The sequence below is a fragment of the Lactuca serriola genome, chromosome 1, assembly GCF_051521515.1.
Source record: "Lactuca serriola cultivar US96UC23 chromosome 1, Lser_US96UC23_V15, whole genome shotgun sequence".
Taxonomy (NCBI): Eukaryota; Viridiplantae; Streptophyta; class Magnoliopsida; order Asterales; family Asteraceae; genus Lactuca; species Lactuca serriola.
The window spans coordinates 47704441-47721207 of NC_136408.1; the positions used below are offsets into that span (position 1 = coordinate 47704441).

Below are 16767 nucleotides of genomic sequence, written 5' to 3' on the forward strand. Positions count from 1 at the left end.
ATTAGGGTTTTCCAAACCCTAATTAGGGTATCCAACCCATAACAACCAAATTAGGCCAAAAAGTTAAGTACTTAGGCCTAAAAGCTAAGTCCTTAGGCCCATTAGGGTTTCATTAGGTCAATTAGGGGTTTTCCTAGGTCGGGCACCAGCCACTACCACCTCGGGTAGTGGTGGTCAACGGCAGCTCACGGCTGCTCGCGGTGGCAGCCACCACCTCACGGTGGTGGTTACAGTTCTAGTCAAATTATGTCTAAGCAACCAAAAGCAAGCTAAACACAAGCAAGGCACACCGTAATCCAACACGACGGCTGGTGGCGGCAGCCACCACCTCACAGTGGTGGTTATGAGTTCTCTTTTCATTATTTCATCCCGATTACAATATATAACACCAAATCCCAACATAAACACACACACATACACAATAAGTAAACACACACATAGCCACCCTTGTGATGGCCGGTGGTGGTGGTGGCTGTTTTCCTGGATTTCGTCCAAACAAACACCCACACACAACACCCTCTCACTGCAGAAATAAACACAAACGCACAAAAACACACACACAATCCCACATAAAGCATTCTCTTTACTTATCCCTGAGTCTTGGGACTCCAACTGGTATCTCGCCATTAGTAATCTCTCAGGAACTAACTTGATTCCCCCTCACGGTATACCCCACTGAAACTCGTTCGCCATGGCCCTCCGGCCCCACATTCTATCGTACCTGTTCTCAGTCTAACCAATCACAACAGAATAGATGGTGAACTCCAAAGCACTAACCGCCACGAATCCTGGTACTCGAATCACGTGATCACCTCTTAATTTTCTACGGATCATGGTACACAAACCATGCGATCACCTCTTAATCTGCTATGGATCATGGTACTCGAACCATGCGATCGCATCTCAATCTGCTATGGATCATGGTACTCGAACCATGCGATCACCTCTCAATCTGCTACGGATCATGGTACTCGAACCATGTGATCACCTCGCAATCTGCTACTTAGAACCTCTGGAATCCTCCCTATATTGAGTATGAGTCCTCTGCTTTCAATAGTACGGGCCCATACTACCTGCCACATTTACCCATACTTTCCACACAGATCATCCCAGATTCCTAAGTAGCTACTCAACCTCCTCAATCACCAATCCCGTCATAATGGTTGCTCTCCTGCGAATACTCTCCCCTATCAGCATAATCATCTGATAAAGGTCACTCCCTAGGCTCTTCTTAGTTTCTCACACCTCCTTGCCATCAGCTGCTGAAAAACTCCTTATGATGCCAGCTATCTACCTCCTGAATATTGTCATATTCACTTTATAGCTGACTCCCATCATCAAGAGTTCCACAAAGCACGAAGCAAGCAACCTTCATGCATCTAATAATCTCCACCATCACGTAAAACCACTCTAGGTTACAACTCCACTTGCTCTACACACACTCAAAGGTGTCACCAAACTCAAGCAAATCTACCCCATGCGGGTATCTAACTACTCTCTCAGTAGACTCCTCCAATGCCCGTATAGGTATCGCTCCTAGATTACTGCTCAACCTCCTCAATCACCAATCCCGTCATAATGGTTGCTCTCCTGCGAATACTCTCCCCTATCAGCATAATCATCTGATAAAGGTCACTCCCTAGGCTCTTCTTAGTTTCTCACACCTCCTTGCCATCAGCTGCTGAAAAACTCCTTATGATGCCAGCTATCTACCTCCTGAATATTGTCATATTCACTTTATAGCTGACTCCCATCATCAAGAGTTCCACAAAGCACGAAGCAAGCAACCTTCATGCATCTAATAATCTCCACCATCACGTAAAACCACTCTAGGTTACAACTCCACTTGCTCTACACACACTCAAAGGTGTCACCAAACTCAAGCAAATCTACCCCATGCGGGTATCTAACTACTCTCTCAGTAGACTCCTCCAATGCCCGTATAGGTATCGCTCCTAGATTACTGCTCTACTCAAAACTCTCTCTAAAAGATTCATGCTGGATATTCTTACACTGCGCATACTCAAAGCACATCACAGATAAAAAACCAACTCCTAGGCTAAGGCATCAAAAACCAGGCAACTCTAGCCCTAATATATGAAATACTTAGCCTATATTCTAGCATGCATCGCTAATATCCTAATGATAACTCATAACACAAATAAGTAAGGGTATTTTGGGAAATCACCGTTCGGGCTCTGGCTGATTGTACACACTGCTCTTTCTCGTTTTTATCTTAGAAACTCTTGCTCATTTTAGAAAATCATTTCTTTTGAGTAGTTTTCCTCAAATCCTCAGTTTGAGTCCATACATACCCGAAGGTGCATCCGAATCCCTCAAACCAAAGCTCTGATACCAACTTGTAACACCATAAATTTCCGAACAAAATTTTCATTTTAAAATCATATAATTCTTATAACACATTTCATAAAAGTCTCATTTATTTAATTTATAAAACAAAACTTCATTATTGTTTGATTAATAATCCAGGATCCTCAAAACATAGCTCTTTCTCTGTTATGTACAATCAAGTCGGTGCCTTCCCGCGATTCTAAGAAAAATTTGAAACACATATCACATAACACGGTAAGCACGGAATTTAGTGAGTTCACCAAAATACCACGCACAAATAATTAGCCACTCAAGGCTATAGCTCTGTAAGACCCTCCGGTCAATGTGTCTCAGTGGGACCCTCCAGTCCCACAGCTCGTTGGACCCACTGGTCCGGTCTAGGTGCGAACCCTCCGGTCTCATAATTCGTTGGACCCTCCAGTCCGGTCTAAGTGAGAACCCTCCGGTCTCAGTGCTCGTTGGATCCTCCGGTTCGGTCTAAGTGAGGACCCTCTGGTCTCATAATTCGTTGGACCCTCCGGTCCGGTCTAAATATCATATAATATAGCACACAACACATATCACATAGAAATGCACAACTCAAGTATTTGGTCACATATAACTACCACTCTAGGTAAAGTATAGTGAGAAGACTCACCTGGCACTGCTGAAGTTCTGCAGACTCAATCCCACACTGCTGAAGTCCAATAGACTCAACCCTAGCTGCTGGATGATAGATTCCCGAACTGTCAACACCAAAATAACACCCAATTAATAATTGAGTTCCACTACATAACCATATGTAAATACTTTGGATAATTTCTACATTACCCCAAGGTTGGCTTTATTCAAACCCAAGGCCCAATCCATAGGCCCAAGGTCAACTAGAAATCAAAGTCCAACATATGGTCCACTTATGGCCCAATTTTCCAAATTGGGCCCAACCCCTCATATGGGTCTTAATCTAAAGCCCAACAACATATTCTAGTCCATGTGATTCTTCTTGGATGACCCATTAATAATCCCATCACCAAAGCCCAATGGAAAGGCCCAACTCAAGGCTCAAGTAAAATTAGGGCTTCACATAAAATGATAATTAGGGTTGAGTGTTTCTCACTTAACCCATTAAGGACTTAATCCATTAAATCAATCACTCTTCTAAATAGACCATTTGGTGTGATTGGGCTTAACACACAATTCCATTCCAATAGCCCAAATGTGGGTCCCGATAGGTCCAAGCCCATAAATCTAATATTAGGGTTTTCAACCCCATCTCAGCCCATTAGGTCCATTAGCTTGGTCTTTTGATTACTTAGGGTTCATTAGGCCCGTTATAATTTCACAAGGCCCAATAGGGTTTCACTAAGCCCATTAGGGTTTCAAGCACCCCAAATGAATCAATCACAATGAGGCAAAGCACACCACCACCCGACACGGCGGCCGGTGGCGACAGCTATCACCCTAAGGTGGTGGCTTTCAATTTCTTTTATTATTCCATTTTCAAATTACATTTACAACCCCAAAAATAAACTCACTAAAAAGGAAATAAACATACACATACACACACAGCCACTATGTGGTGGTAAGTGGTGGCAGCCACCACCTCATGGTGGTGGTGGTGGCTAATCCCGACTTTCCGGCTAGACAAAACGCCCCATACATAAACTAACACACACACACACCACATGATATTGCACATATTAAATCGGAATCACACAATTACACAGTCTCACAGCCACTCCGACGGTGGCTGGTGGCGACATGACACAACAGGGGGAGTAAATGCGGCGGCAAGAGGTGGTTTGCATCAACAGCCACCACCTCACGGTGGTGGCGAGTTTGCTTGAGTCTCGGCCTATCGACACACGACGCAAACGCAACTGATCTGCCTTGGGGTGGAGAACTTCGACTGGAGCACTGATAAAGGAAGGTGGCGTGACGGCTATCTGCTGTGGGACGGAGCAGCGACCGGAGATCGAACAAACGGGATGGCGGCAGTGCACTTGATGAAAAAGTCAAATTATGGAGGTTACAACGCCGAGGCCGAACAACAGCCTCTCGACCGGTCCAAGCGGCTCTTCTCGGCAACCCAACTTCCGGCTACAGTGGAGATGGTGGCGGCTGGACGTCCTCCGGTGATGGCGGCTATCGGAGGTGAAGGAGGAGGGTGGGGAATGGAGACCGTTGCTTAGGGGGTTGGCGGCTGCAACACATGCCCTAGGGTTAGGGTTCCACGAGTTATATACCCCGTCCAAAGAGAAACTTTCCCATAATTACAATTCCAGCCCCTCCTTCTCTTATTCCTTTCAATCTAAGTCCCTATTTTACCTTTTTAACCCCAATATCTCAATTATGACATATTCAGTCCTTCCACCTCTTTCCCTTTCAAATCAAATCCAGATAATTACCATGGAGTCCCTGTCTTCATAAATGTGTTTACAAACTAAGTCCAGAACTCACACTTTTAACCCCTAGCTTCTAAAATTATGACATTTAGCCCTTCAAGACCATCCTTTGATATATAATTATTTATTTTAGGGCTACCGTTCGTTCGTTAATTTATTTATTTATCTAATAAATAAATGAGGTGTTACAACTCTCCCCCACTTAAATTAGATTTCGTCCTCGAAATCATCCCTTACCATTTCTTATACGCCAAACCACTCCACTCAAAATGAAATCCATCAAGAATCTGAAACCTCAACCCATCTATCCTTTACAGAGATAGGGCCACATCAAACTCGAGAGTCTGGTTTGACATTAAAATTGGAACCACTCAAATCCAATCTGATATCCAACTCACAGCCTGTGATTCGAGAATCTATGCATACGTTACTTTTCCAATTCCTTTTGATTGTTCGACAACCTCTCCTCAATTCGAGATATAACAAATTCCAACCATCATGGAGACCCCAGTCTCGCCCTTGGCCCGACCACCAGGTTCCCAACGACTCAGCGGTAAGGCTACCCCAGTCTAAGAACTCCTCTTCGTCATACTTTGACTAGTGAATACTACAGTTCCTCGAAGAACAATATTCACTCTTATCAAATTCTGAGTGTTACGGCTCCCCGCAGGCTTACGACACTGTCTCACTAACCAGTGAGTACCACGACTCCCCGCAGTATCACAACACTATCCCGCTAACTAGTGAACATTATGGCTCCTCGTAGTATCACGAAACCCTCTCACTGACTAGTGAGTACTACGGCTCCCCGAAGTATCACGATACTCCCTCACTGACTCATGGATGCTACGACTCCCCGTAGTCTTAAAACACTCTCTCATTCACTGACTCACCATGGGCTCACTCCATGGTTTCTCCTGATAATCCCAAGCGATTACTTCCACCCATATCCACTTGTGCTCTGATCACCCATAATCTCATCGTTAAGGCATCACTACACTGAGTTCACCAAATCATGCTTTGCAGCTCAATATCGATAGGTGCTTACACCCACTTGGCCTAAGCACCACCACTCCTGATGGAAGTTCTCGTAGGCAAGGCACTTTCTCAACATAGATACACCCTTAGACAATCCCACTCCTACTACACTTAACCGATGGGTTCCCACTGGAACAATAGTCTCTCGGTACTCCACTCACCATCTCACAACTCAAACCCCAACATGACCAAAATTAGGACTTCATAAATAACTGTTGTAGGGTTAAGTGTTGCTACTTAACTCGTTAAGGACTTAACCCATTAAGTCCATAAATCTACTAGGTCAATCATATAGTGTGGTCGAGATTAATTCATAATCCTAAATCCAATGGTCCAAACGCGGGTCCCGACGAATCCAAAATACACGTTTCCAAAATTAGGGTTTTCCAAACCCTAATTAGGGTTTCCAACCCATCACAACCCAATTAGGCCCAAAAGCTAAGTCCTTAGGCCCATTAGGATTTCATTAGGTCAATTAGGGATTTTCCTAGGTCGGGCACCACCCACTACCACCTTGGGTAGTGGTGGTCAATGACAGCTCGTGGCAACAGCCACCACCTTAGGGTGGTGGTTACGGTTCTAGTCCAATTATGTCCAAGCATCCAAAAGCAAGCTAAACACAAGCAAGGCACACCGCCACCCAACACGGCAACTGGTGGCGGCAGCCACCACCTCACGGTGGTGGTTATGAGTTTTCTTTTCATTATTTCATCCCGATTACAACATACAACACCAAAATCCCAACATAAACACACACACACACATAATAAGTAAACACACACACACACACATAGCCACCCTTATGGTGGCCGGTGGTGGCAGCTACCACTTCACGATGGTGGTGGTGGCTGTTCTTGTGGATTCTGGCCAAACAAACACCCACACACAACACCCTCTCACTGCAGAGATAAACACAAACGCACCAAAGCACACACACACAACTACCTTTCATGGTGGCTAGTGGCGGAAGATCAAGGTAAAATGGCAGCAACGACATCAATGGTGGCTAAAGGCGGCTTCGTCTTCCACTTTTGAGGTGCAACGGCAGCATGGGTGTGGCGGACGGCAACAAATGTGGCTGAGGCGCACCTCCGACGAAACGAGGAGGGAGCGTCACGACGACTAGGGTGGTGATCGTCTCACAAAACGACGGTGGCTGGTGCTCCATGATGGCGACTGGAGAAGGAAAAAGGATGGCGGCAGTCTTGCGGTCGTTTGTGGCCGTTCGCTGATCGGAAAAACGAGAAGAAGGGAGGTGACAGTTGGGGACTCACAAGGTGGTGGCGGCTGCTTCATCCAAGAATAGGGTTAGGGTTTACCAGTGGTGTTAGGATTTTATACCCAGATCCCTTAAGGTTTATCTCATAATCACATAAATGGTCCCTCCTTCTATTATTCTTTCCAATTTAACCCAAAACTTACCTTTTAGCCCCTGCCTACATAAAACCTTTTCAAAGCCAGTCCATAATTTACCCAACAATCCTTAGCTTTCCAAAATCCTTTCATAATAAGTCTAATACTTACCAAACACACCCTAACTTCTAAAAATCTTTACAAAACACATCCTGAAATTACACTTTGACCCCCAAAAGTCTAAAATATATCATTTGGCTTCCCGAAACCAACTCTCCGCTAAATATTATTGATTTTAGGGATATTATATAATAATTTAAATTATAAATTTACATCTTGGGGCTCCGGGTTTATTATTTATTTTAATTAATTTAAATGGAATGTTACAGACAAATTTACATACTTTTAAATACCACATATGTCTCATAGAGCCACTTGAACCAATAACATCTTATTTGAGAGGGTCACTCCTTACCGCTAGACCAAGTGCCATTAGGTTTCTAATACACCTGATATCATTGAACTATTAACCCTTGAGTTACAAATTATAACCATTATTGAAAAACCCTAAATGTATACTTATTCAAATAAATAAATTATTTTTCTAAAATAAGTGTTTTTTGCAAGAAGTTATATAACATTTAAAGATCATATTGTGTTTGAAGGTAGGTAGGAAAACGCTGTAGAAACGACTTATTCCTTCAAGCATACTAATAATATTATCATACCAAAAATACTGTCACCTCAACGTCATATCATCACCATACTTACACCACACAACTATAAAATATTTACCACTTTGCATCATTATATCCTTCTTATTTTTTTTAAATTATTTAATAATTTTTAATTAATTAACTAATAGAAAAGATACAAAGAAAGAAAGGTACATGATTGGGTAAAAGATGCATGACCTTATGTGATGTAGATCACATTTCACAATGCCATGTAGCACCACATCAACACAACAATGATCACCACCACTTTCCATATCATCACCACTTCAAAGAAATGGTGTTGAGAGGACTTATGCAAGCAAATTTGTATTTAGGCTAGAGGGTGTTGCCTTGGCAAGAAACTTAACGAGATGAGATGGCCTCGACACACAACACCCCTTGGCCTCAACATGGTGGTCTCAACAAGCTCTCTCGACAAACCATTGCATATGAGAGAGAAAGTCCAAAATTCATATTTGTTCTTGTTTTTTTTTTTCAATAATTCAAAAAAGTTCAGCATGTCATGACAATCCATCTCTAAATAGCAAAAATGAAGTGACACCGCAACAAAATAATATAACAAGAATGACAACAAAAATAATATAACAAGAATAACATTTTTCCTTTATACTTATATTCTTATAAGAAGTGTGCAAAATGTTAAAAGGCTTTGATTTTCCAAGTGCTTCGATCCTAGCACCTCTTTTAAAGAATCCACTGCCTATTCAAATTTCAAACACAAAATATTCTTCGATAATTAATCTTTCTCCAACTTTTAATAGTATATATATATATATATATATATATATATATATATATATATATATATATATATATATATATATATATATATATATATATTCATCTTAATTGGTTATTTGAATTCCATTACTTTTAAAATTGATAGTTGAAAAAATATATATTGGATCTGGTTTCTCAACAAAAAAAAACATATAAATTTAACATAACGGATCATATAAAGGGCAATAGAAGCCGGTTAGTTTGCAAAAACGGATAATGTTAGCCTATAAAAGGCACGATCTAAAGAACTTAATTTTTTCTATTACGAAATTAAGGGATCACAAAATTTAGAGTTAATATCATAAAGCCTTTATTTATATATTGAACCTTTTTTGATTATATATATATATATATATATATATATATATATATATATATATATATATATATATATATATATATATATATATATATATATATATATATATTTTGTTGATGTTTATGATTTTTTGATAGTTTTTAACATTAAAATTTGAAGAAAATATTAGATTTTAATTTTTCTATGTGTAATTATTGTTGGCAAAATGGATATAGAAATCTATTTGTAGGATGATTAAAGATTGTAACGGGTGAATCAATTGTCTAGTTAGACTTGACAATATTTTTAAGGGTAAATGGCATAAAAAACACTATTTTTACACAAAAATTCGATTTTGACACCGTGTTATTTTTTATGTCAATTTTGACACCGTGTTTTCCAATTCGTTACAATTCTGACCACTTGACCGGTTAACCAGGTTACATGCTGACGTGGCATGATGACGTGTCAGTTTTAATGACGTGGCATACTGACATGATATGCTGACGTGTCAAAATTGATTTTTTTTTCCACAAAAAACACTAAGTTTTCACTTTTTTTCGATTTTAACACTAAGTTTAATTTTTTATTTCAATTTTGACACTATGTTTTTTTTGTTCCAATCGAACATCATTTATCAATTTTTGTTCAATTTTGTCTATTTTCCATTTGAAACCGTATAAATATATTTTTTTATTACATTTTAAACCGTATAAACATATTTTTTTCGTTTAAAAACCACATTTTTATTTAAATACAAGGTGTTTTTTTTCTTACATTCAAAGCATTAGTTATATCATGAGAATCAAACTAACCATAAGCTTCTTCTAATAAGATGTAAAAATTTGATGGGTTGCAAACTTGATATCCAAATTTTGATAAACTACACGCCTATAAACCTTCAAACATATTTTAAAGTTGCATATTAATATAAAATATAATTTTTATATAGCTAATACATATTTATACATAAAAATATGGTTTGAGTGTAAAAAAAAATGTATTTATACAAAACTATGGTTTTTAAATGAAAAAAAAAACATATTTATACGGTTTAAATGTATTAAAAAAATATTTATACGGTTTCAAATAGAAAATTGTCAACATTGAACAAAATTGGAAAAAATGATATTCGATTTGGAACAAAAAAACATAGTGTCAAAGTTGAAAGAAAAAATTAAACGTAGTGTCAAAATCGAAAAAAAATGAAAACTTAGTGTTTTTTGTGAGAAAAAAATTTAATTTTAACACGTCAGCATATCATGTCAGCATGCTACGTCATCAAAACTGACACGTCATCATGCCACGTCAGCATGCAACCTGGTTAACCGGTCAAGTGGTCAGAATTGTAACAAATTGGAAAACACAGTGTCAAAATTGACACAAAAAAAAACACAGTGTCAAAATCGAATTTCTGTGTAAAAAGAGTGTTTTTTGTGTCATTTACCCATATTTTTAATGGGAAAACATGAAAGCTTAAATTAGCTTCTAAGCATAAATTAGTGTTCGGAATGTGTCTTTCTGTTTGGTTTTTAAAACAATCTAAGATACCAAGCAAACTTAGAATGTTGTTTTCACTTGTTACAATCTCCACGCATGGTATAAATAGATTTTGATATCAATTTTATTAATAAAAATCAAATACCATAGTCTTTTTTTTGTTTCAAACAAATCAAATGTTTTTTTTTTCTTCAAATTCTAATGTTGAAGACCATTAAAAATACTATAAAAACATTAATAACATAAAAATTACAGTCAAAACAAAAATTTTGGTTCAAATGGAAACAAATTTGAGTTTCAAAGGAATATAATAACATTTTTTGGGATCAAACTACTTCTGAGATTGAAAATGTTTTTAATTTGAAAAACATGAAATCTAAAATTAGATTAATTTTTTTTTTTGTTACAACTGAGGGTTTTTTCCGGAGAAATAAAGGTTGAAAGTTTTTTATGGAACAAAAAATTTGAGAGTTTTTCCAAAAAAGTTGTCTACAACCGGAAGATTACCTGATAAAATGTTCAAATAAAAAAAAGTTTAGAAAAACCAATTTTTTATGAAGAAAATAAATAAATTGAATATTGATCCGAAAAAGCCAACGTATAATTTTTTTTTATAATATTATTATTAAACATATACATAACACAATGGAAGCCTGTTAGCTCCAAAAATATCAATCAAGAATCGCTTTTTTTTAATCATGTTAACGCGGAAATAAAAAAAATAGTTGTTTTTAAACCACCTGATCACTTATATACAGATTTTAAATGAAAGGACCTATGATATGATGGTTTTTTGTAGTTGAAACATTGCGAATAACTTGTACGCCTTGTACGATTTGCCATTGGTAGCATGAACAATAACCTAGTTTATAATGTATGTGGGGATGCACAGTACTACCGCAAATTTTGTGGTTCAGTTTCTTATATAATATAATATACAATACCATATGTTAACAGTAGAAAGGTGAAAGTGTAATTATTGGGTCGATGGCAGGGGAATTAGTAGAAATTTCGTCGAGAGAGGGAAAGGGAAAATAAAAACAACAACAATCACAGTGATATAAAACTGAACATGAAAGTTAGTTCATGAAGGTTAATTTTGTAAAAACGTTGTTGATTCGTCCATGAAGGTTAGTTCTAAATCCGTTTAATGAAAATGATGCATAAAAAGTTATTCTCACACGTTTTGATTACAATTTAGTGATTTACCTCCCCACATGAAAACATAACTGCTTTGTCAAGAGAAGTAACCCTTTTGTACACAAACACACGATGTTACCAAGGTGTATGGTTTATGTATGATGATATTTTCGGATAAGATATTAGTATATACAACAATTTACTGTTTTTGGTGTACTACTCAGCGACATTAAATTATACTATGTAACAACATGGAGTCATGGATGAAAACTGTGTTATACTAAAATTCTTGTTTTATTGAGCTCGCTAGCCGCACAGATATTAAACCTGCATTACAAGCGAGTTTACGGATTTGTTGACTACATGCACATAGCTTATCATCTATGACCAGCCATATATCTCTTAAAAATTAGTATTATTAACTAGAAAGTGTCCTCTCCCATGGGAAATGTAGTCTACTTATGACCTAATCTATAAAAAAGCATAAGGACTTTTTCTGCAAATTCTAGGGAGAGTTGGTAATTTATTTTTTAGATAGAGAACAAACCTTCTAGTATATGAAAAATACTATGGCCAAAGTCTAAAACACAAATAAAAAAAAATCCATAAGGATCTTCTCTGTAAATTAAAGGGACAAATTTATAATTTATTTTTTCTAAAGAGACCAAACTTGTTGATATACAAACTTTTGTGATCAAAGTCTAAAACCTAAAAGTTTTGCTAGTTGTTTTTTATTATATATAATAATTTACAAATGATAAATTGTTTTATATCATAAAAATTAAATTACTAATAATAATTTAGATAACTTTTTAATGATTTTTTAATAACAATTATATATATTGTTAAAGATATATTATATTGTCACAGTTAAGATGTTGATTAAACTCAATCTTAATTCATATATACTCAAATAAAGAGTTCATTAACCTTTGAATTGTTCAATGAAAACCAAAACATTTATAATTTTAAAGTAAATGTTCAATTTAACATAAGAGTCGATCATTATATCCAAAATAATAATAATAAACTTGTAGGAAAAACATGTGTCAATCCATATAAATTTATTAAATGGATACATGCCTTAAAGACGAGGGAGATGACTAGATCCTCCTATCTGTTTCATCTTCCAAAAACACGATTGCCAAATGACAATGTGATTAACATTAAGAATACATGCAGTTACTGGAAAATAATATTACACCGCCTAAATGGTGCATTAATTTAATTTTGTTAGTATTATTATAATTATAGCTTTAGCATTAATTACCAACCAGGCCAGAAAGGGAAGCCGGTGGACATCAACCACGTCCACCCATTGATGAAGCTTCCAACTGTAAAAGGTATCGCCTCAACCTTCGTCTTCATCACACCCCACCCTGTCCAATTTACCCTCTTAGACGTATCAGCTCCAAGCCCCACGTTTCTGTACTCTCGATAATACAACGTGTCCAACGCAAACGATGACTTATTCCAACGATGCCATCCTTCAGGCTTTATCACGTCACTGATTGTCGATCGCATCACCACCGTTCTTGAATGCTTCTTCCATGGCCTTCCAAGATACGTTGAAAAATTTGCTTGAACCTCCTTAAGCTCAGGAGTCGCATCGATTTTGCTTCTTTGAATGACGATGCCTGTGTTTTGGTTAGGATCTGTCCGGCCTTGAGCTGTCACCATGTTCCTTTGCTTGCGATTCGGGCGATGCGCCAGGATGTCGCAGAACTGGAAGACAACCGCAGCATTACCAAATATGAAATCAACAGTGCCGACGATCATGCAGTTGACGAAGAACTGACGTCCGGTGGTGACATAAAGAGTATCTTGGTATGCGAGAATACTACATCTATAGAACGCCGATAAATCAGACCCAACACGTAGTGCCACTGCTTGATGCCCTGAAGGTCCTGCTGTATTTCGAAATGTAATATCTCGTGCCAAGAATCCTTGACCCATGGCCCCTGTGACAATATGCTATAATAATTTAGTCCATCTTAAACTTTTATAAATCTTCCATCTATAAATAAACTTTATTTAATCAAACTAACCTACGGTTGCGGAGGTCCAGGTAGTGCTGCCTCCACCGGCGACGTTCTTGCTTCCTGTAATAATCGTTTTTTCTCTTCCATCACCGATGAACATTAAGTTGGGTTTGTTTTTTGGAACTTCAACATTCTCTTCGTATACCCCTTCCGCAATCTTTATCAGGTACCGGGTTTTGCTTTTCTTAGGAGCTGCTTTCACCGCTGCCCCCACCGTCGTATAGTTTCCTTTACCATCCTTGGCCACAGTCACGTTTGGCTCAACTCCCCACAACCCAAACAATTTCCTGTCTCTTGTAGACAACCACTCCGGCCATATCTCCTCCTTGAGGTTTCGTACATCCGACTCTGGCCTGTGGGCCATATCTGTGTCCGTCATGTTCTTAATCATAGCCAGTATATTGCTGCACATCTTTCCACTGAGGTCATGGCCTTGGATGATTGATTTGGACGACTGCTTACAGTCTAAATCGTAAAAGAGGTCGTCCAAGCAGGTCTCCTTGTAGGTGATGGTGGTGCTCATGAGGGTTTTGAGGTCGTCGGCCTGTTGCCGAAGAGATTTCTTGGTTGGATATGCCTTCAGCTCTTCAATCACCATGTCAAGATCTTCTAGAGTTCCAGCTACCATCTCTAAGCAGTCATGCAGCGCGATTTTGCAGCGTTTCTTGAGATTGGAAGTGGATGCAAGCTGCTTTATGGCGTTGAAATTTCCTCGAATGGTCTCCTTTGTTTTATTGATAGCAAGTTGAATTACGTCCTTTTTAGTTACGAGGTTTTTGGTGGTGGAGAGGGTGGAGTAGCAAATGTCTGGGTATAAAGTGGTGATACAAGATGACTTGATGATGTCGGAGTCTGGAGTAGTTCCATGGACATGAGAAGTTAGTATGATGGAAGCAATAAGAAGTAAAAGTGTGATGTTTCTGTTGCTGGAGTTGGAGTTGGACATAGTGAGCAGATGCATGCGACTACAGGATGAGGCATGGTGATGAGTCGAAGTGTGTACAATGTACATATATTATGGTTTATTTTTATGAGCATATTTGTTTGGATTTAATTAGTATGTACGATTTATTTGATAAAATGGGTAAAGTGTTGTTAGTATTATGGATTTGGAAAGGATGGTGGATGAACTAAAATAAAGGAAGCTAGACGTATCTCCATGCATCTCCATAAGGTATTCCTTTAGCACACATTAGTCCATACGACTTGTTAATATCAAAAAGCTAATTGCAAAACATATGACTAGCTAGAAAAAAGTCCTTATAAGTGCAATATTAAAACCTTTAATTTGGCAAGCTTTATGCAGTGAAATTAAATATCCTTCTACTTTTTGTTTCCATATATCTTCCTATCTAATGAAATGGTGTCATGTGTAACATTTAATTCTAATTTAATAAGATTTAATGATATTTTAGGATACTAATATAACACATGTTATCAATTAAATGGGTAGGAAGATTTGTATGATTAAAAGGTAGGAAAATATTTAATTTCTCTGCAATCATAATTCCAAGCGAAAATAAAAGGAAATTAAGTAAAAAGTCAATTGCAAAACATATGACTAGCTAGAAAAAAGTCCTCATAAATGCAATATTAAAACCTTTAATTTGGCAAGCTATATGCAATGATAGATAAAGCTCATATTCCAAGCGAAAATAAAAAGAAACTAAGCAAAAGAGTTTGTCATGTAACAAATTATGTATTAACAGGAAAAAAAATATTTTAAGCATTAGATTAAAAGTAGCTTTAATTATTATGTTAGCTCATCCAAACACACACACACACACACACACACATATATATATATATATATATATATATATATATATATATATATATAGAGAGAGAGAGAGAGAGAGAGAGAGAGAGACTAAACTGCAAATTTAATCATGTGTTTTACAAAAAATTATGGATAAAGACCAAAAATTTTCAATTTGCACCACCCGGTCAAAATGAAATCTTTTTTGTGATTTGTGTCGATGAATTATATAAGGTTTGTTTGGGATATGTAGCACATTTTACCACATATACGGTTTCTATGGCCTTTCAGAGTGGGTTTCATGAAGTCATGAATCAGTTTCGTGATTGAGGTGACAACCGTTGGTTCTGTATGTTCAAGAATGATCATAAATTAAATAATATTTTTAATAACATATAACCATATGGAGTCATACCAATAACAATTAGACACTAACAGATCATTTATCTAATGAATATGATTCATAATAAATGTCATACCTCTTGCATCCATTATTTTGTGAAAAAATAATATTGTATCTTAATTCATATGGTATGAATTAATTTAAGTATGTCAAATTATTCAGAGGTTAAATGATTTAAATAAATTGTATACCTTTATTTAGTTAAATAAAATATATATGTACATATATAAAATCATTTTTATATATATGTATATATAAATACAAAGATTATTTAAAAGGATTGAAGTTTATGTTTTATAAAGAGGTTAAAGTAACTTTTATAAAATATAAAAGTAAGAGTGTAAGACACACACACATACACACATACATACACTCTTTCTTTCTGTCTCCTTTTAAATTCGTCCAATCACCTCCAAGGGAGGTCCAATGGGGTTTGTTTGACTTGTGTCTCTCAATGCATGTTCTTGAATGGTTCAAGGCTCATAATTGAGTTAGACGACTTATAGGTGGAGACTAATGATAAAAGACTTCCTTTTCTTTCCATTTTAGAGGCTTTGTTGAAAATACCCGTACACTCACTCTCTCTTATCTCTAAAGTGTTAGGAAGATAAAGTACACACAAATGTACTCTCTTGAAACATCAAATTTAGATTTGATTTTCAAGCTTAAGAGTTTTATGTATAGCAAGGGTTGAACTAGCATTCGGTGGTGTTGGAGTCTTGTTGGTGGATTATTTCTTTAAAGGAAGTTTCGATTGCCTTCTTGCCATCTTTACTAACGTTTAACCTCCCGAGAGGATTCAAAGGCTATAATACATAAATCTCCATATGGTTGTCTTATATAATGTTGTATGTTCATGTATAATGATCCTTTGATGGTTTCTACTTTTTGAAATATTTTACATAAAATATAAAAGTCTTCCGTTGCAAAATCTTTTGATTTTATGGTTTAATTGTATCTCGACTTGAACAAATTCCCAAC

The 16767-nt window shown here is 37.0% G+C and overlaps 1 protein-coding gene across 1 annotated transcript; it reads right to left on the minus strand.

Annotated features, from left to right (window-relative positions):
- Nucleotides 1-12613: 12613 nt before the first annotated feature.
- LOC145087156 (pectinesterase-like) lies at nt 12614-14644 on the minus strand. The gene is made up of 2 exons (XM_079025068.1): nt 13631-14644; nt 12614-13543 (listed from the first exon to the last, which is right to left on the minus strand). Exons 1-2 carry the CDS (start codon nt 14634-14636, stop codon nt 12849-12851), a joined length of 1701 nt encoding a protein of 566 aa, XP_078881194.1. The 5' UTR covers nt 14637-14644; the 3' UTR covers nt 12614-12848.
- Between the last annotated feature and the right edge of the window lie 2123 nt (nt 14645-16767).